The sequence below is a fragment of the Pleurodeles waltl genome, chromosome 3_1, assembly GCF_031143425.1.
Source record: "Pleurodeles waltl isolate 20211129_DDA chromosome 3_1, aPleWal1.hap1.20221129, whole genome shotgun sequence".
NCBI classification, from domain to species: Eukaryota; Metazoa; Chordata; class Amphibia; order Caudata; family Salamandridae; genus Pleurodeles; species Pleurodeles waltl.
The window spans coordinates 1,604,210,705-1,604,233,580 of NC_090440.1; the positions used below are offsets into that span (position 1 = coordinate 1,604,210,705).

The 22,876-nt window shown below is 43.9% G+C and overlaps 1 protein-coding gene across 4 annotated transcripts in view; it reads left to right on the forward strand.

Moving 5' to 3' along the window:
- The window catches only part of SYTL1 (synaptotagmin like 1), a 272,953-nt gene that overhangs the window by 211,461 nt on the left and 38,616 nt on the right, over nt 1-22,876 (forward strand). For all 4 annotated transcript variants that reach the window (XM_069225245.1, XM_069225244.1, XM_069225243.1 and 1 more), the window contains exons 11-12: nt 1,600-1,761; nt 16,279-16,357. In XM_069225245.1, the coding sequence (XP_069081346.1) occupies nt 1,600-1,761; nt 16,279-16,357 (241 nt within the window). The remainder of the gene's footprint in view (nt 1-1,599; nt 1,762-16,278; nt 16,358-22,876) is intronic.

The window sequence follows — 22,876 nt, forward strand, 5'->3', positions numbered from 1 at the left end:
GGTATAAGAAGCTCACTGCATCAGTCATGACTATTTTTTACCACTCCGTCTAGGAGAGGGAGAGTCCATTTTCATAGTATGCATTGGGGCCCATTGCACTGTTGCTTGACCATTGTTGGTAGAAGTCCACATTATTTATCGCTTATTGGTATCTTAGTAATTTAGCACAAATTGTGAGCACCTGCCTAATCATTTATTAATAGCACAAAGGTTATGCACAAAGGGTTAAAATCCAGATATAACCTATCAGCACTGAGGGGTTAGGCACACAAACACAGATGAACACTTGAGAGCTTTCTTCTGGTGGTGTCCAAGCCCCCAGTAACGTCCTTTAAAATGAATTGGATTGATAGGTTTTGCTGTTTTCTGTCACAGCGTGATTGCATTGGGATAATACTGTATGTGCCCTGACTCTTACTCTTCCCCCGCCCCGTGTCCAGACTTGCAGTTTACCCCAACTCCCCATGCGTCCGAGCTAGTGTGCCCAGATTCCCTCATGATCTCCATATGCACTGACTTCAGTTTGTAGCCAGACTTCTATGTATGTTCTGACATCTGTGCAATCCATCCAGTTGTACAACCTCATTGTCCAGATATGTTTTCTATAGTTTTCAACCACTACATCGCCCCAACTTCTAACCTACTTTTACAATGACTGTTTTCATTTTTATGCTGGCTTTTATTTTATTGTAATTGCAACGCTTTCTCTTTTGTCTATTTTAATTGTTTTTTTCATTTAATGATTACGTTGGCATCTATATATATATATATATATATATATATATATATATATATATAACATACAAGTGTTGAAATGTTAAGGCTAAAAACGTAAAATAGTGAATTATTTTCAAGTGTTTAGGTTTTGAATTTAAACTTATTATTTGTATGTATTTTTCAAAGTTGTAATTAAATGAGAAACTTTACCCTATTCTTTAAATGTTTTTAATTATTTGGAAGTTATTTATATGATTCCTAGACCGCTCCCTGAAAAAATATTGTATTAATTATGATTATTTTAATATAGTAACCTGAACCTCACACAAGACTTATTAAATAACTTGATATTATTTTACCACAAAAACCTATTGTATCCTTTGTACATTTTAATTCATTTTACTCATATTAAAACTTAAAAATAACATTTTTATATATTTCGTTTTTATTTTAAGTACCAAACCTTTGCCTTTTTAAAATTAATTTACAATTAAATCAGTGTAATAAAATACAATGTTATTTATGATATGTGTATGTACTTATGAGGCTTCTTTTCACTTGATTTCATTAATCACACTGAGAATACTTTAATTTTAATTAAATAACCCTGGCCCAAGAATGAATAACCATGCCTTCAATTTGAACTATATTACTTCCTTCCCTTAGGTAATGTAGATGTCAGGGATATACTGACCCACAATGTGATTGTTCTCACTGTGTAGCAGAGGTGATGTAAAGGTAGGGTGATATAGCGAAGGTACAGCTTTGAGACTCCTCAAATACCCCTAATCTGTGTGCCCAACTCCCTCCATATATCACCCTCAAGTGACTGTGCCCTGAAGTAGCGTGCTGTGCTAACAGACCCATTTTTTCATTGAACAGTACAAGATTGACAAGTCTGAGCTTCAGAGCCAGATCTTAAACTTGTCCGTTTGGCATCATGACCCTCTGGGACGCAACCTCTTCATGGGCGAGGTGGAGATAGAGCTGAGCTCATGGGACTGGAGTCAAACACAGCCTGTCTGGTTCAACCTGCTGCCGAGGGTGAGATAAGCTAAGAGAGGTGTTCTGTTCTCTTTGCATCTGTCCTTCTGTTTGTCAGTCTATCTGCATGCCTTCCTGTCTGTCTCACTGCTTCCAGGAAGCATTCTAATAGTTACCTACAACATAATATTTCTACATTTGCAAGACTCATCAATTCACAGGTAACCCCAAATCACAATGCAGTAGATGCCTTAGACATAATACACACTTTATTAGTGTGGGACTGTGACCAGTGTATCTTGTTTCCTGAGGATCTTTTACTCTGTGGATGTCTGATAACAGCTCTTGCTTTCTGGATTTCATATAATATCCAAACGTTAGCAGTGTTTATTAGTACCCTTCACTCTTTGGGGTGTCTGATAAAATTAATTGATCACTTGGGGCCTGATTTATGAAAAGTTAGCACCGCCGTTGTGTCATTTTTTTACGCAAAAGCGGCTCAAACTTACAAAATAAAATATATATATATAATATTATATATTATATATAATATAATTATATTTTGTAAGTTTGAGCCGCTTTTGCGTCAAAAAATGACACAAAGGCGGCACTAACTTTTAGAGGCTTACAGAGCACAGTTTGAAATACTTCTCTCTGTGGGGAACTTTAGATCCAGTGCTGGCTCTTACAGGCTTCAGGAATATTTGCGTGAGGACTTAATCTTGGACTACATTTACTGATTTGTAGAACCATATAATGGCATTTTGGTGTTAGTGTTTTTTTTTTTTTATTGAAAACAACAGAGCTGGTAGACCTAGCAATCTGACACCAAAAGACATTAGCAGACACCTGAGGTCCAAGCATGGTGGATGCCTTCATTGAGACCTTTCCTGGCACCAGGTAGATTATCGACGTCGACCCGATCCTTATCCTCGATGACTCAGAGTCTTTGTCTTCGATGGGGCCTATTCACTCAGGTCAAATTCGGACCCTTTTTCCTATGGGTATGAATTTGGGGAAGGATTGGAGGGGTCCCTGGACCCTTATGAATACCAGAATGACTCATCTTTGGGCTAGGCACATGAATTGGGCAACACCAGTGTTCTGGATACTTCTCCAAACGCTGGTATGCGGTCTCCTCCTACTGGCTACGGCAGAGGGAGCCACTTATGGTATGGTGGTCAGTAGGACAGCTGAGGGCCTTGGCCTTGAGCTTCCTACTATAGGGGTCAGGTCCAATCTCCTGACGGAGGTGCTTCAGCCAGGGACTTCCACATCCAAACCCCTTTTGCCGTTCAATGAAGCCCTCACGATGTCCTTTTGGGTACTTGGTCCAAACCCAACACAGGGGCTCCTGTGAATAGAACTATCGCATGCCACCATCGGCCCGCTCCGAATGACCCTAAATTCCGATCCCAACATCCCACGCCTGAGAGTCTTGTCATCCGGGCTACGGCTCAGTCCCTTGGTCTTTCCTCTCCCCCTACAGTCTGCTTTTCACCCCTTTCGTGGCCACGGAAGGGGCTCCCTTTTGCATCCTGCGCCTGCCACCGTGCCACCCATGCTATCCATCCGCTGCATGGCCGGGGACACGGAATCCCACGTGGACGTGGGTTAGGGAACCTTTTGTCTGCCCAGTCCACCTCTACCCCCGCTGCAGCCTCCAAACCCTCCTCGTCGGTCCCCTCACTCCCATCCAGTTGGCGCAGGATTAGCCATCACCTGCCCCACTGGGAATCCATCACTACGGACAGGTGGGTTTTGCAGATCTTTCAAAAGGGCTACTCCCTCCCTTTCGAATCTGCTCCACAGCCATGCCTTCATCACTCAGCCACCTCCCAGAGGATCATTTGGCGCTTCAACTGCAGGAAGTCACAGCTCTCTTGGCCAAGGGAGCTATAGAGAAGGTACCTGTGCCCGAAGTAGGTTGTGCTTGTTATTCCCACTACTTTCTGGTGCCGAAAAAGGACAAGGGCGTATGTCCTATCCTAGACCTTCGGGACCTAAACTACTTCCTCAAGAAGTAGAAAGTCAAAATGCTCACCCTGGCTCAGGTACTGTCTGCCTTGGACCCAGGAGACTGAATGGTAGCGTTGGACTTGAAGGACGCTTATTTCCACATCCCTATCCTGCCTGCCCACAGACGTTACCTCTGATTCATGGTAGGTCACGAGCACTTTCAGTTTACTGTGCTCCCCTTCAACCTTACCAGTGTCCATCTGGTGTTTACGAAAGTGATGGCGGTGGTTGCAGTTCATCTGCACAGGTTAGGTGTATCAGTCTTCCCCTACCTCGACGACTGGCTGTTGAAGGCGGACTCGCCCCAGAAAGTCGTCTCCCACCTTCAGATTATGGCGAACCTCCTGCACACACTGGGGTTCACTATAAACATGTCAAAGTCACACCTGACTCCCTCTCAGACACTCCCCTTCATCGGAGCTGTTCTGGACACAGTGCAGTTTTGGGCTTATCCTCTCGAAAAGCGATTCCAAGATATTCAGGCTAAGATTCCGATCTTTCAGCCTCTGTTTTGGGTTCCGGTGAGACTGACTCTGAGGCTGCTGGGCCTCATGGCCTCCTGCATCCTGCTAGTGACACATGCCCGATGGCATACGAGGGCTCTGAATTTCCAGTGGGCTCAGCATCAGGAGAATCTCTCCGACTTGGTTCAGATCTTGGAGGGGATTGCGAAAGACCTAAAGTGGTGGCTTTCAAATCCGCATTGGGTCCACGGCAGATCCCCTCCCTTCCCCCCCCAACCAGATCTATCTATAGTGACAGATGCGTCACATGGGAGAGGCGGAGATCAGAGGCCCCTGGTCTCCGGCGGAGTCTGGTCTCCATATTAGTCTTCTGGAGCTCTGGGCGATCAGGCTTGCATTGAAAGCATTTCTTCCCTCTCTCAAAGGGAAAGTAGTGCAGGTGTCCACAGACAATACTACCGCCATGTGGTACTGCAACAAACAGTGCAGAATAGGGTCCTGGGCCCGTTGTCAGGAGGCACTATGCCTCTGGACATGGCTGGAACATCAGGGTATTACCCTGGTGGTTCAACATCTGGCGGGTTCTCTCCACGTCAGAGCGGACAAACTCAGCCGTCAATGCACAGCTTATCACAAATGGCATCTCCATCCGGAGGAGGTGCAAGGTCTCTTTCAGCAGAGGGGAGAGCCTTGGTTAGATCTGTTTGCCTCTGCAGAGAACGCGCAATGTCAGCTGTTTTGCGTGTTGGTGTTTCCAAGACGGCACTCGCTCAGAGACGCTTTTTGTCTCGAGTGGAACTTCGGCCTCCTCTACGCCTTTCCGCCTAAACCACTTCTGCCCAGAGATCTCAAGAAGATCTGGAATGACCGGGCCCAAGTCATCTTGGAGGCTCCGGACTGGGCTCGGAGAGTCTGGTATCCAGAGCTATTGTGCATGTCCATCGATCCTCCACTCAGACTGCCTCTTCGGGCGGATCTTCGGTCGCAGCAACAGGGGACGGTTCTTCACCCGAATCTGTCCAACCTCAGCCTTCATGCATGGAGCTTCAGCGGCGACAGTTGACGACTTCTGATCTTCCACCCGAAGTCTGCGATGTTATCTTGCCAGCCAGGCGTCCCTCCACTAAAACTGTATTCACCTGTCGTTGGAATAAATTGTGGCATGGTGCACCAACAAATCTGTTGATCCCCTCTATCTGAGGTTCTTTTGTTAATTCTTTCTTTGGCCCAGCAGGGCTCTTCTTTGGGCAGCTTTAAGGGTATTTTTCTGCCATTTCGGCCTTCCTTAGGTTACCTGATCAGCCCTCACTTTTTAAATCTTTTTTGAGTAGATTCCTAAAAGGCATCACCCATTTATTTCCTCCCACTTCATTTATCATTCCTCAGTGGGACATCAATCTTGTCCTTACTTATTTAATGTGTACTCCCTTCAAGCCTATGCACAATTGTCCCTTACGGCTCCTCACCTTCAATATTGTATTTCTTTTTGCCATCGCCTCTGCTCGCAGGGTGAGTGGGCTTCAAGCCCTTTTGTACAAACCTCCATACTTGTCTGTGCACTCTGGCAAAGTGGTGTTGCGCACTACGGCTTCCTTCCTTCCAAAGGTGGTTACGCCTTTTCATGTAGGCCAGTCCATCACCCTGCCTACTTTCTATGCAAAAAGAGCATTACCGTTCTATCGAAATCGTACTAAAGATTTCCGGGTGGATGTTCAACTCTTTGTCGGGTATGTGGGTGCGAAAAAAGGGAAGGCGGTGCAAAAACGTATCATCTCTCGATGGATACTTCTTTGAATCAAAATGTGATACGCTTTGGCCAAGAAGCAACCCCCTGAGGGCTTGCGTGCTCATTCCACCAGAGCAAATGCTGCTTCCACTGCGTTAGCAGGCAGTGTTCCTGTCCTGGATATCTGCCAGGCAGCTACATGGGCGTCCCTGCACACGTTTGCTAAACACTACTGCCTGGACAGTCAGGTCCGTCGGGACGGCTACTTTGGTTGTTCGGTCCTGCAGGACTTCCTAATATGATCTTGGTTCGCAGCCCACCACTGAGGATGGCATTGCTTGGGTATCTATTCTAAGGTAGGGAATCTACAACTAGAAGTCTCTACCAGATGTAAAAGTTACTTACCTTTGGTAATTAAATATCTGGTAGAGACATATTCTAGTTGCAGATTACTTACCAGCCCATCCATCCTCCCCGCTTGTGAACTGATTTCTAGGGACAGGGACTCCCTCTTTAGGTCCTTAGCACTGGCACACCAATCTCAGTGTTCTTAGCGGCTCTGCGCTTTGGCGTGGAAAGTCGTTAAAAGAAACTGACGTCACTGCGCAAAGGTGGCGTCTACGTACTACTCCCAACGTCATCATGGCGACTACGATGCCAACAACGCCCGTGGAGTTGACCTACGCCACCTAACGACATGCAAGTGTATTGCTCGAAGAAAAATCTCCAGATCCAGTTTGTGGCCTGGCGGAAATTCTAAGGTATGGAATCTGCAACTAGAATATGTCTCTACAAGATATTAGGTTACCAAAGGTAAGTAACTTGTATGTCATTTTTTTGTCAACATCCCTGATGTCAGGGGGACACCAAAGTGTACTCCCATTTATGAGGGGTCACCTTCCTGTCTACCCATGTTATGATGAGACTAATGGTGGCAGTGTGAGTGTAGAGGCACAGGCTTTTTAGCCTCATCCCAAGATGAATGGGTCTAGATGGTCTACCTGCAACGATCCTTCAGTCCCTTAAACTTGGACCCTTCACCTTCATTGTTTTGGGACCAGAAGGCATGGTGTTTTCTTGTGTTTGTTTGAAGGATCCATGATTCAAGGGCAGATTTGTGAATAGTAGAATCGATTTGGACTCTGTTTGGACGAAATTCACAAAATGGTGGTTCCCTTATGAAACAAGCGATGTTCATCTCAGCCATCCAACCTGGAAGTACACTGCCCCTGATCCTGTCACCAAAACATGTAATTAGAGGGTGGGAGAGATAGCTAGACCATTCAGTTTGATTCTGTGTATGTTTTCATGCCTGCATGAAAAGTAATCCATACCCATATCCTTTGTCACTGTCATCTCCCTTGGCAAGTGGAGGAAACGTTATGTTATGTGCATTTGTTTAGATCATTCACTGCAACCTCCCGTCTGAGGTGAATACCAGTCAGAAATAGCCCAGGCAGGGGACTGGGTTCAGAAAGCCATAAATCTGGCTGTCAACGGAACACAATGCTCTTCCAGGTTTGAAGGAACAGAATAACCTAAGAACATTGTAGACCCTGTAGGTGACTGGCATATCCTCTTCACCACAACCCAAAAAATACACTGTTCCTCATGATACACAGGGGTCACAGAGGCACTTCTGTATTTAGACGCTAGAACCCTCACACACCCATTGGATGTCATGCTTCATCATCTGGTCTGCTCCTCGTCAGACTGGTGTTGCAATGTCCGATGGGCCCCATGAGGGGGCTCTGTGCCGGAGGTCTTTTGAAGTGCGTGCCAAGAAAAATAGTAGGAAAGAAATCAGACCTACTAGAAAGAGAAGAGAGGTGGAGAAAATAGATTAAAATTGGCTCGAGAACCACACTGCAACAGATTTATTGTACGTGATAGATCTCAGTCAAGGGTAAAAACAAAGGGCAGTAGAGAGGAAATAATGTTCCACTGCTCTATCCAACTTAAGTGAAGGGCAAAAGGACACTATCTCTAGCCCTAACTAAAGGTCAACATGTTTCACACCTGGGTGTCCCTATTGCTCAGGTAGCGTTTCATCAGAACCACAAGAAAACTCCTTAGCTGCTCATAAAAGTACCCAAATGAGTGTGAAAATATGGAAAAAACTGTAACTTACATAGAAAGCTATGCAAAAAATTACCACAATAGGTATGGACCCTCCTATACTAAGGGAAGGGCATGATGGGCAACGTGCAGGTCGGAGACTGCTGTCACAATTAATGACAAAGCCCCTGCTAAATGACCTACCCGCGGCCGCGTCCTCTTCACCACCACAGGAATTTATTCTGGACCCCTTAGCTAATACATGGTTCATTGTCTTCACCTGGACACCAAGATGTTGGTGCAGGCATAAAAGAGCAGTTTGTTGTAAGTGTGACTACCATCTGCCCTTCAAAGCCTGTTTCCCCTTTGAATTTCATCTTTTGGGCTCACACCCACTCTAGCCATCCTTCCAGGAGGAGGTTACACCTCTTCCTGCGGCAGGTCCTATGTATTCCTTCCTGAGAGTTGTTTGCACTTCTCTCCTGTGGGGACAGAAAGTGGTCTCAAGACAGCAGCTGCCTGTGACTGAAAATAGGTAGTAGACAACTTTTTTGCAACAATGTGGCATCTTTCTAAAGTTGCATTTTGTACACTAGTGACATTAAGTTCGTCTTGAGCAAAAAAGTCACTTTTAGTGCACTGATTCTTTTGAAATCTTCAAGAACCAATGTTAGTAATGGCATTTGGAAGTTATCGCTGCTGAGTGGTTCGCTTGCCACTCCATACTCTTCAGTGAGGCTACTAGCCTTTCCACAGTAAAGACGACAATGCAGGATTTTTACTGTCAGGACATCTAAAAACATATGCCCTTCTTTTTAATATAAATCACCCTGCCTTAAGGCTTGTTAAGCCTGCCTTAGGGGTGATCTGTACATATTAAAAAGGAAGGTTTGTGCTTTGCCATCAATTTAACTGGCAAAGTCTAGTCAGCAGTTTAAAACTATTCAACCAATTGCAGACTGGGAGACATGCTTTCCTTTGTCTCACTCATGGTGGCACAACCAGTCCCGCAGGCCACGAGGGACACCTAACTATCCGGCCCCGGGTACCCCTGGTATCATATACTAAGGGCTTATAAGTAAGTTAACCCATGCCAATTGGGGGTATATCAATTAAACATATGTTTAAGGGTTAGACAGCAAGGCCCAGTGCATTACAGAGCTATTACACCAGTACTTAATAATCAAAAAGTGGGGGGATGAACCTGCAAAAAGCAATTTCCCCACACGAAACACTCCCTATGACCACATGAATGGCCCAATATTTACTCATGCTGATGGGCCCTAAAACATTATATGCTTGGGTGGATTGGTAAGTAGAGGACTGGCTTATATGGTGCCTTTTACAAAAAAAATGACTGGGATTTTGCACACATTGGGAGGTAGAGTACAGTCAGTGACAATGACTATAGACCCAGGTTTAATTATATTTTTGAAATAATGCCTATCAGGGTCCCACACTAAATGCACAATATACTTGACATCAAGGTCAACCAATTTATATGCACCAAAGCACAATAGAGATTGACACCTTTGAAACTATATGTGACAACGTTAAGTGGAGGCCTGAGAATGCTCCTCATGGCATCATATTGAATTGCTCATCAAGTCGCACCACTAAGATATTAGTTACTGCAAGAACTCTTTGTGGCTACACATTAAAGAAGTATTGAACTGAACCAGCACTTCCGGTACTCTGTGAGCCCAGCACCACAGTGTTGGAATCTATAATCCAGTTCTCCCTGCTACAGCATTGTCCTGGCACACAGGAACCTGCAGCAGATTCCACGTGAATGCGGCTTTTGAGCATCAGTGACCATCTCTTAGTTGGGAATCAATTCCTAAGCTGGAGAGTTTGGCAGAGAGGGGAATGTTTGTTCTGGATGTAGGGGGTCAAGAGGATGCAATAGCATACCAGGACCTGAGGAACTGAGACCAGCTTTCATCATCTCTACATTGGGGGATACAGGTAACTCACACACTGCATAAACGAAGCCTGGGGCGGACTGCCTATATCTATGCTGATATCCCCAGAGCTCTCATACCTGTGCACATGGAGCACATTTGATGGGACTCATAATGTACTGTACGGTTAAACAAAGACTGGGATAACATACAATTAGAACATGATAAAAGTCGAAGGGAAGCCCAGATCAAGTTCAGCTACTTTAAAAGTTTACACAGGTGGCACTTGTCCCTCAGTAGGCTTAAAGCAGTGGGCATCAGCAGAGACTCCTTGCTGGAGATGTTCTCAGACGGAGTGAACTTTTGAACATAAAAATCGTTTGGTCAATACCAAATTGTCAAAATACTGGACCTGTACATGGGACATGATCAAGGATTTCTGTGACATAAACATCATCATTTTTCCTTCATTGGCTCTTTTAAAAAATGTAACGGCTATCTTTGAGTATTGCTCTCTATGTCAGTGGTAGTGGCAAAGGTCTGTATTCTACAACAAAGGAAAACTTCAACGATCCCCTCCCATGAAGAGTGGGTTAGAGACATGGCTCCTAAGGAACTGGAAACAGCTCTGATGGAATTGGGAAAAGATATGTATCATATCACACCCACATACAATGGTGTAAACATGACAGTGTTTGGTGTGAGCATTTGGGGTTTTTCACTGGCATCTTACCGCGCACAAAACATGCCCCCTTAGTGAAATCCTCTTTAAATATGAGTACCACCACAGAATATTCTAAGGTACAACTGCACAGGTTGACTAAACTCGAAATAAGCCTGATCACTCTAAATATTGCCGAGCAGACCAATAATGAACATATTCAAACGTATGTGCTTCATAAAGCCATTTGTGTTGTTTTCGTGAAACGTGTGAACTTTGGAATATTAGCACTTGAAATAGATTTATTTACCATATGGTCACATGTTGTATCCGGGAATTCTTGAGGAATGTAACTAATGTTACTAGAAGTGGGGCTGAACACTTATGATGAGAGAATCTGTCAGCATGAATTTGGCTCCATGACACATATTGATTATGTTGTAGTTACAAAGGTAAAGGCTATCTGCTTTTTCTTTAGTTTCTTATTTTTTTTTACATACTTTGGCCCATATTTATACTTTTTGACACAAACCTGCTCCAGCGCAGGTTTGCGTCAAAACGTTTAACGCCAGCTACCGCCATTCCAACCCGCCAGCCGGGTGTCATATTTAAGGAATGACGGTAGCTGGCGCTGCGGCCTGATTAGCGTCAAACTAAATTACGCTAACCGGGCAGCGGAAGTGTAGGGAAGCCTGGGGGTTGTGCGTCAAAGAATGGTGCAAGTCAGGTTAGAGTAAAAAATATTGACTCTAACCTGACTAGCGTCATTTTCTGACGCACAACCCCCAAGGAAATGACTCCTGTCTCAGCAAAGACAGAAGTCATGACCCCCTGCCCAATGGCCATGCCCAGGGTACTTCTGTCCCCTGGGCATGGCCATTGGGCACAGTGGCATATAGGGGGGGCCCAAGTTAGGCCCCCCTATGCCACTTTAAAACTTTTTAAAAAGTACTTACCAAAACTTACCTGGACTTACCATAGATGGGTCCCCCCATCCATGGGTGTTCTCCAGGGGTGGGCAAGGGTGGCAGGGGGTGTCCCTGGGTGCAAGGAAGGGCACCTGTGGACTGCTTCCATGGCCAGAGACCATGGAAATGAGCCCACAGGTCCCCTAACACCTGCCGTGACCCAGTCGTTAAAAAATGACTCAAACAGGATTAGAGCCATTTTTTAAGGCCCTCCTCCTCCCTGAGTCATTTTTGCACTGGAGTATAAATAAGGCGCAAATGCCATAGAGTCATTTTTTGCCCAGGAACGCCTACCTTGCATCTCATTAACACAAGGAAGGTTTCCACAGTAAAAAAATTACTCTAACTCCATAAATTCGGCGCTAGACGGGTCTAGCGCCAAAGTATAAACATGGAGTTAGGTTTATGCCGGATTTACGCCAAACAAAATGACGCAAATCCAGCGCAAACAGAGTATAAATATGCCCCTTTGTATTTCAATATAGCATTACTTAAAATATATGAATCTAACGTTGTAACAAAAAACACCATAAACTATCATTAAAAAAAGGGAAGCCAGTTGGGTCCTTAACTGGTCCCTGCACTCTAGTTGAATGGACTTTGTCCCTACCCTAGGCAGTGGTGAGTGGGTAGCAGGCCACATGGATTGCACCCGCATGGAACACACAAGAATGTAATAAATACTTATTATAGGTAGGATCGAGTTGTGTGGGTGATTGAATGTAGAGCTGTATATTTGCAAGCCTTTCCATACTACTAAAAGAGTCACAAGAGGCCGTTTTACAGATAGTGCTCGGGGGCACAAGTGATATGTCCACCAGCTTTTTGCTCCCCTGGGGCACTATGGTATTACAGAATGGGCTGCAGACTCTCTTGCAGCCCCTTCTGAAATGCTAATAGCGTTGGTGCACAAGTAATGTCAGTGCAATTTTCAGAGGGTGTTCCTTCAGTTGCATGGCAGCCTGGCCGTATGCAAATGAGGGGATCACTTTGACTCTGTGCCCGTGCTGTATTATGGACTTGACCACAGAGGTAACCATGCCCAACAAGTTGATGCACAGCTACTATGCCCCCTGACGGCAGCTCTCTGGAAGGGGCAAATGGGGGCCCAATGAACCCCTCAGTAACCCCCCTGCAGGCAGATGCAGTTACTTGTTGCACCCACCTAAAGGCGGATCTCTAATCCCTCTTTAAAGTGGTAGTTGGATTGCCACCTACACAGAGAAACACTGAGCGACTTTAAAGCAGCTGCTCTGTATTTCACAAAATGCAGTGCTTCCAAGGGCAGCACAAGTTTGTGGCTGCACTGAGGACACCACATTCATCATAATTGGGTGTAGTGCCCCTGTTTGCGGATGGCCGAGAAGCAAACAAAGGCTGCGCTCTATCAGCAGCATGGGCCCAGATTGACACTTCTGATTGCTGTTCCTATCATTGAGTGTTATTTACTGTGTCATACTAAATGTGAACCTGTCTGAGAGAGTCAAGTTCCTAAGGGGGAGAGAAGGCTATCCATTTGGAGTGAACCAGTACCATGGCTCTCTGATTCTGGAGGTAAATGACTGCACCCACACAGGACATTGCCCAAGAATAATAGACTGTACAGGAGGCCAAGAAAATACCTAACAGAGGATGAGGGAAAAGCAGATTAATATGCAGCGTTGACTGAGGTCAGGGTTGGGAAGGACTAACAGAACACCTTGGTCCAAGATTGGGCTAAAGAAAACCCATAACCAGGAACAGATAGAGAATCTTGTGCCCTTAGAAGAATCTCAACTATGGCATATCCCGTGGAACCACTGAACCTGGAAGTACTCGGGAGTACAGAAGTTCTACTCTAGTACCCAAAGGACGTGATCCATCCATTCAACCAAGAACATCAGGCATGTCTCAGAGAAGTCGTAGTACTGGAAACTGAAATTTTGATTTTGGAAGCTTTGCCTTTTTGTCAGATTGCCACATGCTATCTACCCTCTTCTGCATGCTGGGCCTCCTTCCTTTACTGCCCCATGCTTTGCCTGCCTGTCTCATGTTGCACCTCCTTCACGCCTCTCCTATTCTATGCCCCCCTGACTGACAGTCCCATGCTTTGCCTTCATGCCTAATGCTCTCTGTCCCTTCCAGACTGGGCACGTCTTGCCTCGTGTGGTGCCACCTTGCCTGACTATTCCACTTTATCTGACTTTCCTACTCTGTACCACCCAACCTTCCCAGTTTTTTCCATGCTTTACGGGTCTGCTAGGCTCTCCCTTTCTTTCCCACCATGGCTGCCATACGTTTCAACTTTGATTCTGTTGCACAGTTCCAATCTTGACTCCCTCTTCCGTGCTACACTACCTGTTTGATTGCACATGATGAGTCCCATTGCAAGACTGTCCCATACTACCACCATTCTGACTTTTCCAATGCTGTATCACCTGAATGACTTATTGTGCAAAAATAAAATGGTGAGGAGAATTAAAAAGAATACCCCTTCCTTGAGTTAAGTGTTTTTCAGAGGAACACTTGCTACGAGAGGCTGGTTAATCCGAGAATACGTATGTTTTCTGCTTAGTTCACCACTCTACCAGCCCAACATCTGTTCTGTGATAGGCCTGATCTCAAAGTTGTCCATGTACTTTGCTCTTTGGGTTTTTGATAGTCTGTTGTTCGTCTTTGACTCTCTGACTTAGTTGGTCTTCGAGTGTATGGTAGTATTTGTTGGTGTTTTTGGTTTTATGTCTTAGGGTATTTGTCTCTGAATGACTGGTATTCTTCAAGTATCTGATGGGATCAGTTTGCTCTCGTGTGCACACCTGTAGAAATATACACAATAAATAAGAAAACTGTTAACTATGTGCTCGACAAGGTCTTTGCCGTGGATTCAAGTTGGTTTGACCCCAATTTCAATACAGCAAATGTCGCATTCATTTCCAAACCTTGAAAGGACCCTTTAGAAACTGCAAGTAGTATGTCAATTTCACTTCTATATTTAGATATGAAAATACAACCTAAATTCCTTGCCAAACAACTGTGAATCGTGATCCCCGCATGGATACACCAAAAACAGGTGGGCTTTGTTCCTGCTCGATCGTTTGCAAATAATATGAGAACACAACTCCATCTGTTATAGCGAGTTATGCGGCGAGGAGGGTGAAAAACTGTCAATATATCTTGACCTTGAGAAAGTGTTTCACTGTATTAAATATTGAAGGGAAATACCTATTTAGGACGATGCACAGAACGGGTATATGCCAGTCATACAAGGTGCTTCACGGGCAACAGGACACGGTGAGGTAAGAAGGGAGCAGCAGAACGTCCTGACGATACCTCCTGTCTATATTTAACTTTCACCTGTTTGGAGTGAGTAAGTAAGATCGTTCTGGAACTTTTCATCTCTCTTTCCATGAATTTGGACAGTCCACGAACAAGGTGTTAGGCTTGGAGGAGGGTGAAATAACCAAATTCCGAAGGAAATGTGGCCACCACGGGTGGATGGTTCAGGAGGATTTATAATCTGAAGTGAGCGAACATACTATGTCAAAACCACCATTTATTTAGGAGGTTTGAAAAACTTGGCTAAACATGTTAAAACCTCGTTCACAATTTCTTCTTACAATTTCATTCAAAAACGCTTTACAATTATTAACTTGTGTGTAAAAACGTAATGCCAAGTTTATTAAACAATATCTAAGTGCTATTAAGGTTTACAAAAATGAGTGTTCACCTTTTAACAAGCAAGGACAACTTAAAAAATTTATACATTTAAAAAATGTAGGCAAAAGTTTTCTTTTTACACTTAAAAGCCTTTAAGACGTTTGAGTCTTTAAAAAATATATTTCCTACAAAATCCTAAAGTATACTTTTTACTTTTCATGAAACAAGCATAAACTCCTAATCACTCATAAATACATTTTATAACCTTTAGAAAGGTTGTCCTTTCTTGTTACTTCTATCACATGGTGGCGGGGATGCCCAGTGATCACACGATATTGGGCAGGAGAGACATGGGAACTGGCGCTGGCCCTGTGCTGGGAGGTGCCCCTCTGCCCCAAATTAATATTACTGGGGGTGAGGAAGGGTCCGGGGGTACACGGGACGAGAAAGTCTTTCTGGTCACAGCACTCCTGGTTGCTAAGAGAAACATAGCTGCGCGATGGATGTCGTCCTCCCCCACGTCCCTGTCTGAGCGGCGAAGAGGTGTGGACTGGTGTGCTCAACAAGTATGTAGCCCGGAATGCCCACAGAAACACGTTCGAATTTGGGCCAAATGGCTGGATCAACTGGGTTAGTGGTGGGATAGCAAGGGATCAAGCATGTCACCTGATGTTATATTATAAACACTGATAAGAAGATTAGAGGCGAGTGCTCTTCCTTCAAAGGACTTGATGGGGTGTACATGTGTCATCATCTTGAAGTTCATGTTTTTGTAGATCTAGTGCTAAAAATCAAACAAATTGGTTTATCAAAAAAATGAAAAACATTATTTCATGGTATTTTAACAAAGAACTCTGATGTTTTAAATCCAACATAAATTCATTAGCTTTTAAAAAAATATGATTCTAAAATGTTAATAATGTAACACAAAAAAATGTCAACAGATCATGTCACTTACCCTGGCACTATCACCGACCCTTCTATGAATGACCCCACTGCCTGACAGCCCTGGAAAACTGACCAGTTGTGCTCATCCTGCTTGCTGTGATTTGCAGCACACCACGTCTTGACACTATGACACAATACTGAGAGATAGAGCTGGAAGTTCTTCTTTAACAATAGGTTTTTGTCTTGTGTATAGACCCCATTGTCTTCTGATGTCCTTTGCAGCCGGGGGAAGCTTGTTCTGTCCCTGAAGTTCATCCCACCTGGATCAGCAGGTAACATGCAATTTTGTTAATTATTATTTTATAGTTTTTCATAGCTCTTGCTTGTGACAAAAGAGGACCACTTTGTTACCCATCCACTGCCATTGATTTTCACTATATACGCTCCGCACCTGCCTTAGATGCCCTGGACAACTAAACTGCAGTCCAAACTCCAGAAGAGATGCCGTTACTTGGACCTTTGCGATGCATGAGAGGCCACGGCCTTCCCCAATATAGCAGAGGGCTTATAAAACTAAAGGCCAGATTTACAAGGCCTTACTTTTTGTGACGCTCCAGTGGCACAATGCCCTGTGCCATATTTACAAGGTGGCATTAAGCCCCTTTTTGTGGCTTAACGCCATCTTGTAAATACAGCCCCTTCACATACAGCACTTCGCATGGAAGGGGTGTGTAATGGGTGTTGCTGTGGGCGTGCCACAGCAACACCCATTGCAATCTGCAGCACACAGAGAAAGAGCAAATCGCCACTTAACCCCTCAGGTGCCCGGTACGAGCTGGTGTCGTCCTCGGCTACAGTTGCCCGGTGCCGAGGACGAGATCAGCTCGTCCTGCTATGGGACCTTAGGGGCAGCGGCCCCCCTCCCCTGGGCAGGGATGTAAGGGGAATTGCTTCCCCTTCCACCCCCGCTTCCTCCAAACCACTTCCCCCATGTGGCGTCTGATGACGTCAGCGCGCAATCGCACGCTGACCTCATCGAGCTGCCCTCTCCCATGGATCGGAGGAGAAATGCAATAGCATTGGTCCTCCGGTCAAGTGGAGGGGACGAGAGAGGCATCAAAGGATCTTCCTTTCCTTTCCTTTCCTTTGATGTCTTTCTCAGCATTTCTGCTGCCTGATTGCAATGGCAGATGCTAATCCTTGACTAGGTAGGGGTCTACCACTTCTGTTTCACTTACTATATTGTTTTACACTTCTGTTTTCTTTGTTAGTGTGACAGATGCTTCTAGGGTGGAAGTATGGGGTGCAGTGGGTGTTGGGGGTGGGGATTCAGTAAACTGTTACTGTTAATTTAATCACAGACTAAGTTTTGTTTATGTGTCGGTTTAAATTTGTTTAACGGAAACCACACACATATCAGTAATGTACGTACCATGATGCACATTGAGACACAGCTTTCTCCTGCACGTGATAGACCAGCGCAAAACATCCGAGGCACGAGGGTATGGCATGTCCTCACTCATCCTGACAACTCTCGGGCCCAATACCAGGCCTTTCAACTCACGACATGACGTCTTTTCGAATTTTGTCTTGTAATGTTAACGGTTAGATCATATAAAGCCCACAGCAGTCTTTAACTTCACCCATCTAAACCTTCCTGATGTTTTACTTCTTCAAGAGACCCACCTTCTGGGTAGCCATCGGACTTTCTTGGCCTTTTACTGATCCATAATCGGTTCAGTGGGGGATGGTTGGATCTGGCCTACTGGCTAGAACCATCCCTCCTAGGGCTCACCCAAATACTGGCCATGCTGTATGGTTCACCAGTCCCCCAAAACACACCCTCTGTGACCAAATCAGTACTCGTGGCTTGGAGAGCTGCCCTTTGCCATACTCACTGGAACACAACACTGGTGCAGCAAACACCCCTCTGGCATGGCACCTGGCTATGAGAGACTCCGTCACTGCAGGGCTTTGGGAAATGGGACCTTATAGGCCTCTCACATTTAGGCGACGTCCAGCCAGCACATATGCAGTCCTTTCAAGCACTTCAGCCATTTACATGATCTCTAACATGCAATTCTACAAATATATCCAACTGTGACACACCCTCTGTTCCTCTGTTTCCAGACCACACCACCCCCCCCTCTGAATTTAGCCCATTGAAAGGGTGGGATCTCCCAGATTTATCGTTCATTGATCATTAATGCCCTGGGCACGCTAGACCACCTTAGAGCTCGATGGGAGAACTAGATAGGTGCCCAGAAAGATGATGATTCAAGGGATGCTGTTATGGTATCCAGGGCCATCACCATATCTACACCTGATCCAAACATACTACTTGTATAGCGCCTACCTTTTTCCCCAGCTAGACTACATCGTGCAGGCTTCCTCCCTGAACCCATCTGCCTCTGCTGCAGTGATGCTCTTGCCGATTTCTATGATGTGGTTTGGGTGTGTCCTGAGGTCCAGAAGTTCTGGGCAGCAGTGGTAGGAGAGTTGTGATGGGGGGGAGTTCCCACCCTGCAGTGAGGGGGTGGGAACTCCCCCTTTCTCCCTTGATGCTTTCATTGGGAGTCCCTAAAGGCTTTGAGGGTAGGAGGGCCGACAAGACATTTCTGTGCACAGCATTAATGGTTGCCAAGCGTGACATGCCCACTAGCTGGAGAACTCCCACTCTTCCTGCCATATCCCAGTGGCAATGGGGCGTGGACTGGTGTTCCCAACAAGAGAAAGACAACAGAGTGGTGGTTAATGCTAAATGTTCGCACATCCAAATTCAAATATGTAACTCAATAAAGGAGAAAATTTGCTCAAGTGCAAGCGAATGCAGGGGTGCCAACCTGGTGTGACGCCCAACCACCTCAGGTGTCAGGGCGCTGATCGAATAAACAATCAGCTGAAACGAAGTCAAAATATGCCAGGGCACACCAAAGTAGTCCAAAAAAAAAATCCAAATTGGAGAAGAAAGTTCAGAGTCCAGACACTGTGTAGTGGTTGATAGAGGTTTATTCCTTGTAGACAATGGTACATCCATGAACAGCTGACACGTGTTTCGTCACATGGACTTTCTCAAGGCCAAGGCACAAATGTATTAATAATTGAGGAATGGTATTCGAATATTCTGATGAACAAGTTAGTCCCTACTATTGGTTGGAATACTGTGTTTAAGGGACTGTAGCCTGTAATGGATGGTAATTCAGAGAGTGGAGTCCCAGATATCCTTCATGAAATATCAATGCAGAGCAAGGCCATGATAAGCCTTCTTAACGTCAGTGTTCCCAACAAGCGAAACTGATCTACGAAGCCCGAGGCTGTCCCCCCACAAACACAACCGGGTCTGGGGGAAATGGCTTGGTCAGCTAGCTAAAGATCTCATGAAAGTTTGAAATATTGCTATTGCTCGGCTATGGTTATGTGTTATTTGACTGTGCATTTTGTGCTTGACCGCTGTGTCGGTCTCCCGGATAAGTCATATGTGTGTCTTATCTTACTTACTGTGACAACTCAATAAAATATGGTTATCAAAAAAATGATCATGCCTGAAATGGTATCCACATGTGGTAGTATTAGTTGAATAAAGTTTTTTATTTTACTCTTGAAAGCCTAATAAAGCTTTTTTCTCATCAGAAGTAAGCAGAGTTAGGCTGAAATCAGTGGGAAGAATTGCAGTTTGCTGACATGAGAGAGCAAATCTAGTGTTGGTTTTGATGCAGAGATGCACCTTTTCATACATAAAATTATGTTAAATTCCATATTATTGTCCATAGCACTTCTTTAGCTACATAAATCATACATAAATATGCTATTCAGATGACTGATTTAAACAATTTCCAATTCCCACTTCCGTTAAGGTAGTGCATAAGTCATCTGATATGACATTTATTTAGGATAACATAGTATCACTTTTCTTCAGATAGCAGATCTTGTATGTTTTTGAATTGCAATTAGAATCTTAACAACCAGTGCCAAATACAAATCTAATGTGCAGCTTTCTTTAGTGGTGGTTTTAAATACTTACTGATCATTTTGTTAATATGCTTTCTTAATGACTATAAAATACAGGCAATACTGTATTATGCTGTCTCGGTTATTCAGAAGAAGAATATTGATTTCTCTATCTACCCGAGTATATCCTTGAAATTTTACTCTCACTTTTCAATACCCACTGGGAAGGTATTTTATGTACAAAGTTCTGTATTTTCTCTGCCCATCACAGCCATTTATGCAGACGTTAACAAACATCTTTTGAATTTATATTAATTTACATTTTTGACACGCAAGGTGCATTTAGGTTTATTCTGCCAGGGAGGAGTATTTATCTAGCATTCCCAGGCCCTTACTCATCTGTTCCTGCTTGGATGGTCATTTATGGCACACAGTCCCAGATGGCTAACTTGATTGTCCTCTTATCTCTTCCTGAGAACTCTACCTATCTTAGAAAAACAAACCACAAAGTTATATTAGGAGAAGGAAATTGTGTTTCTTTCTCTGTTATGTACCAACTTTACTACTTTTAGGTTGGTTGTTTGCTATATTTACCTCTCTAACACACCTCTAGTTAATAGCCTGCTTCATTTTCACCTGTTTTCTTGCAAAATCACATTTATTTGTTTACTACACCTGTTAAAGTGATTGCAAATATCTTAAAGTGCTTTCCTCTTAAAGAGAACTTGAAACTATGCCATATATAAACTTGCATCTACTCAAATACTGCAGATCTTATAGTTTTATATGTTTAATATATTTGCAATTTGCTTAGTTATTTTAGAAATTGTTTTAAATCCTTGCCAGAAGTTAAACTCTAAGAAGTGAGGCTGGATGCTCTTTCATGAGTCTGGCACAGATATAGCTAGGTGTCATGATAGATCTAACATATATGTTGTTGGAACTCTGGGTTTTCCATCGTATTCTCAATTGTTTCTCTCGTACTGTATCATTTGCCTCCAATTCCATTCAAGTGAGGTCATTTAGTTTAAAACTTTGAAAACAGAATTCTTAATTCTGAAACAGCTTGGGTCATGATTTACAGTTTTGCATCATAGATGTGATGGAGTACTCTGCTAAACTGACAGAATACCTGCCTCATTTAGAGTCAGGTGCACTGTTGATGGAATATTTCAAAAGACAGTCCAATGGAGTACACTGTCTGCCCTATTTAGGGTGGATAGTGTAAAGACTATTTTTTTCTGTCTGTCATCTCCAGGAAAAACATGGAAATAAAAAGAAAGAAAATCAAAAAATCTTCCAGTCCCTGGGAACAAACTCTGGGTGTGGGGCCATTACATTTTTATTTTTCAAAAACAAACTCCCACTTTAGTAGTAGAGTTTGTTTTTGAAAAATCTTTAGAAAAACGTGATGGCAGTACCATCCATCAAACTTTTCCGACATTGACAGGAACCACCATGATGGTGGTTTTTGTCAGTGTACAGAGTTGTATGCTGGCTGTTGGAGTACTCAAAATTTGGCAGGCAGAGGTTCGTTGGGATAGCTGAGGGCTTGCTATCCGCCATCCCAATGAAGTTAACTCCGTCCATCAAAGTCTAAATCAGGCCATTGGGCTTAAGCTAATAAACTCAATTAGGTGTAATAACCCCGCTTTCTTGTTGCTCTAAGGCCGCATGTATACTTCTTAGTGAACTAGGGTTCACACCAGTGCCTAATTTGTGTTTGTTGTTTCCGGTGATGAGCACTGGCACTTATTTCTGACGGCCGGGGCTTATTCTTCTGCCTCAAGCATGTGCTGCGAGCAAAAGACACATATGGACAGACGGAGGAAGAGAAAAATGAAAAAGGGTCACAAAGGGAGAAAGTAGAAAGTGGCTAGAATGAGCCGAAGGGTGAGGGAGTGGCTTTATATGGATTGAAGAGGCCCGAGATGGCTTTAAGATTACGCTGCCTCAGTATTCCGTGTTCGCACATTTAATTGCAGCAGCCGTGTGTTTAAGAGGAGGGCTTTAGGAACCGGCACCTTTTTATGTACAAATTAAACACTGGTTCACACATGTATTTTTTATGTAACTAAGGTCCAGACACATGCATATTTTTAACTAAGGCTTGATCTTTTGTTTTTCAAAGGCCTGAACTAATGTTGGTTTTAAGTCTCTGACTTAAGTTGAGTGATGGCCCGGCCCCTGCATTTCTTTTTGAGTTATGGGCCAGACTTTTATTTCTGATAGAACTAAGACCTGGTTGTATATTTGCTTTTGACTTTACACCTGCTTTCTTGTGTCTCCTTGAAGTAAGAACTACATGTGTAAGTCTTATAGAACTAAGATCTGTTTGTGTATTGCTTTGTGAACTAAGACCTGCTTCTGCATTGGTTGTCTTTACATTTCTTGTTTAACAAAAATCTGCATGTGAATTATTTGTAGAATTACAGCATGGCCTTGAGTTTTTCGTTTACATACAGTGTCACTGGTATTTCTACCTCAGTTAATGTCTTATTAACTTATTTATATTAGCTTATTTATTTCTAAGGTCTTGACTTCTGTACTCTTTTTTTGAAGGCCCATTGTGCCACACATTTCTTTCTGATGGATTCTTCTAACTGCAGATTCCACAACTTATGAATCGTCATACGTGCCAGACAGAATTCAGAAACTCTGCAATAGCTCCAGCATGCTGGCAGGATTGCACTATCAGCCTCTGTATTGAATTTGTCCCATCTCCAGACATGAGGACTCAGATCTACGTGCATGTTGCATATTGATTTTAGTTCATCTTTTTCCATTCTCTTAGACGAGTAGCCGGACCGCCACTCCCTATTTTACCGTAGTCTCCAAAAACGTTTTACACTGTGTAGAGGTGTTACCTTCCAAGTTGATGGTTTAAACTGTGGCAAGTAGAT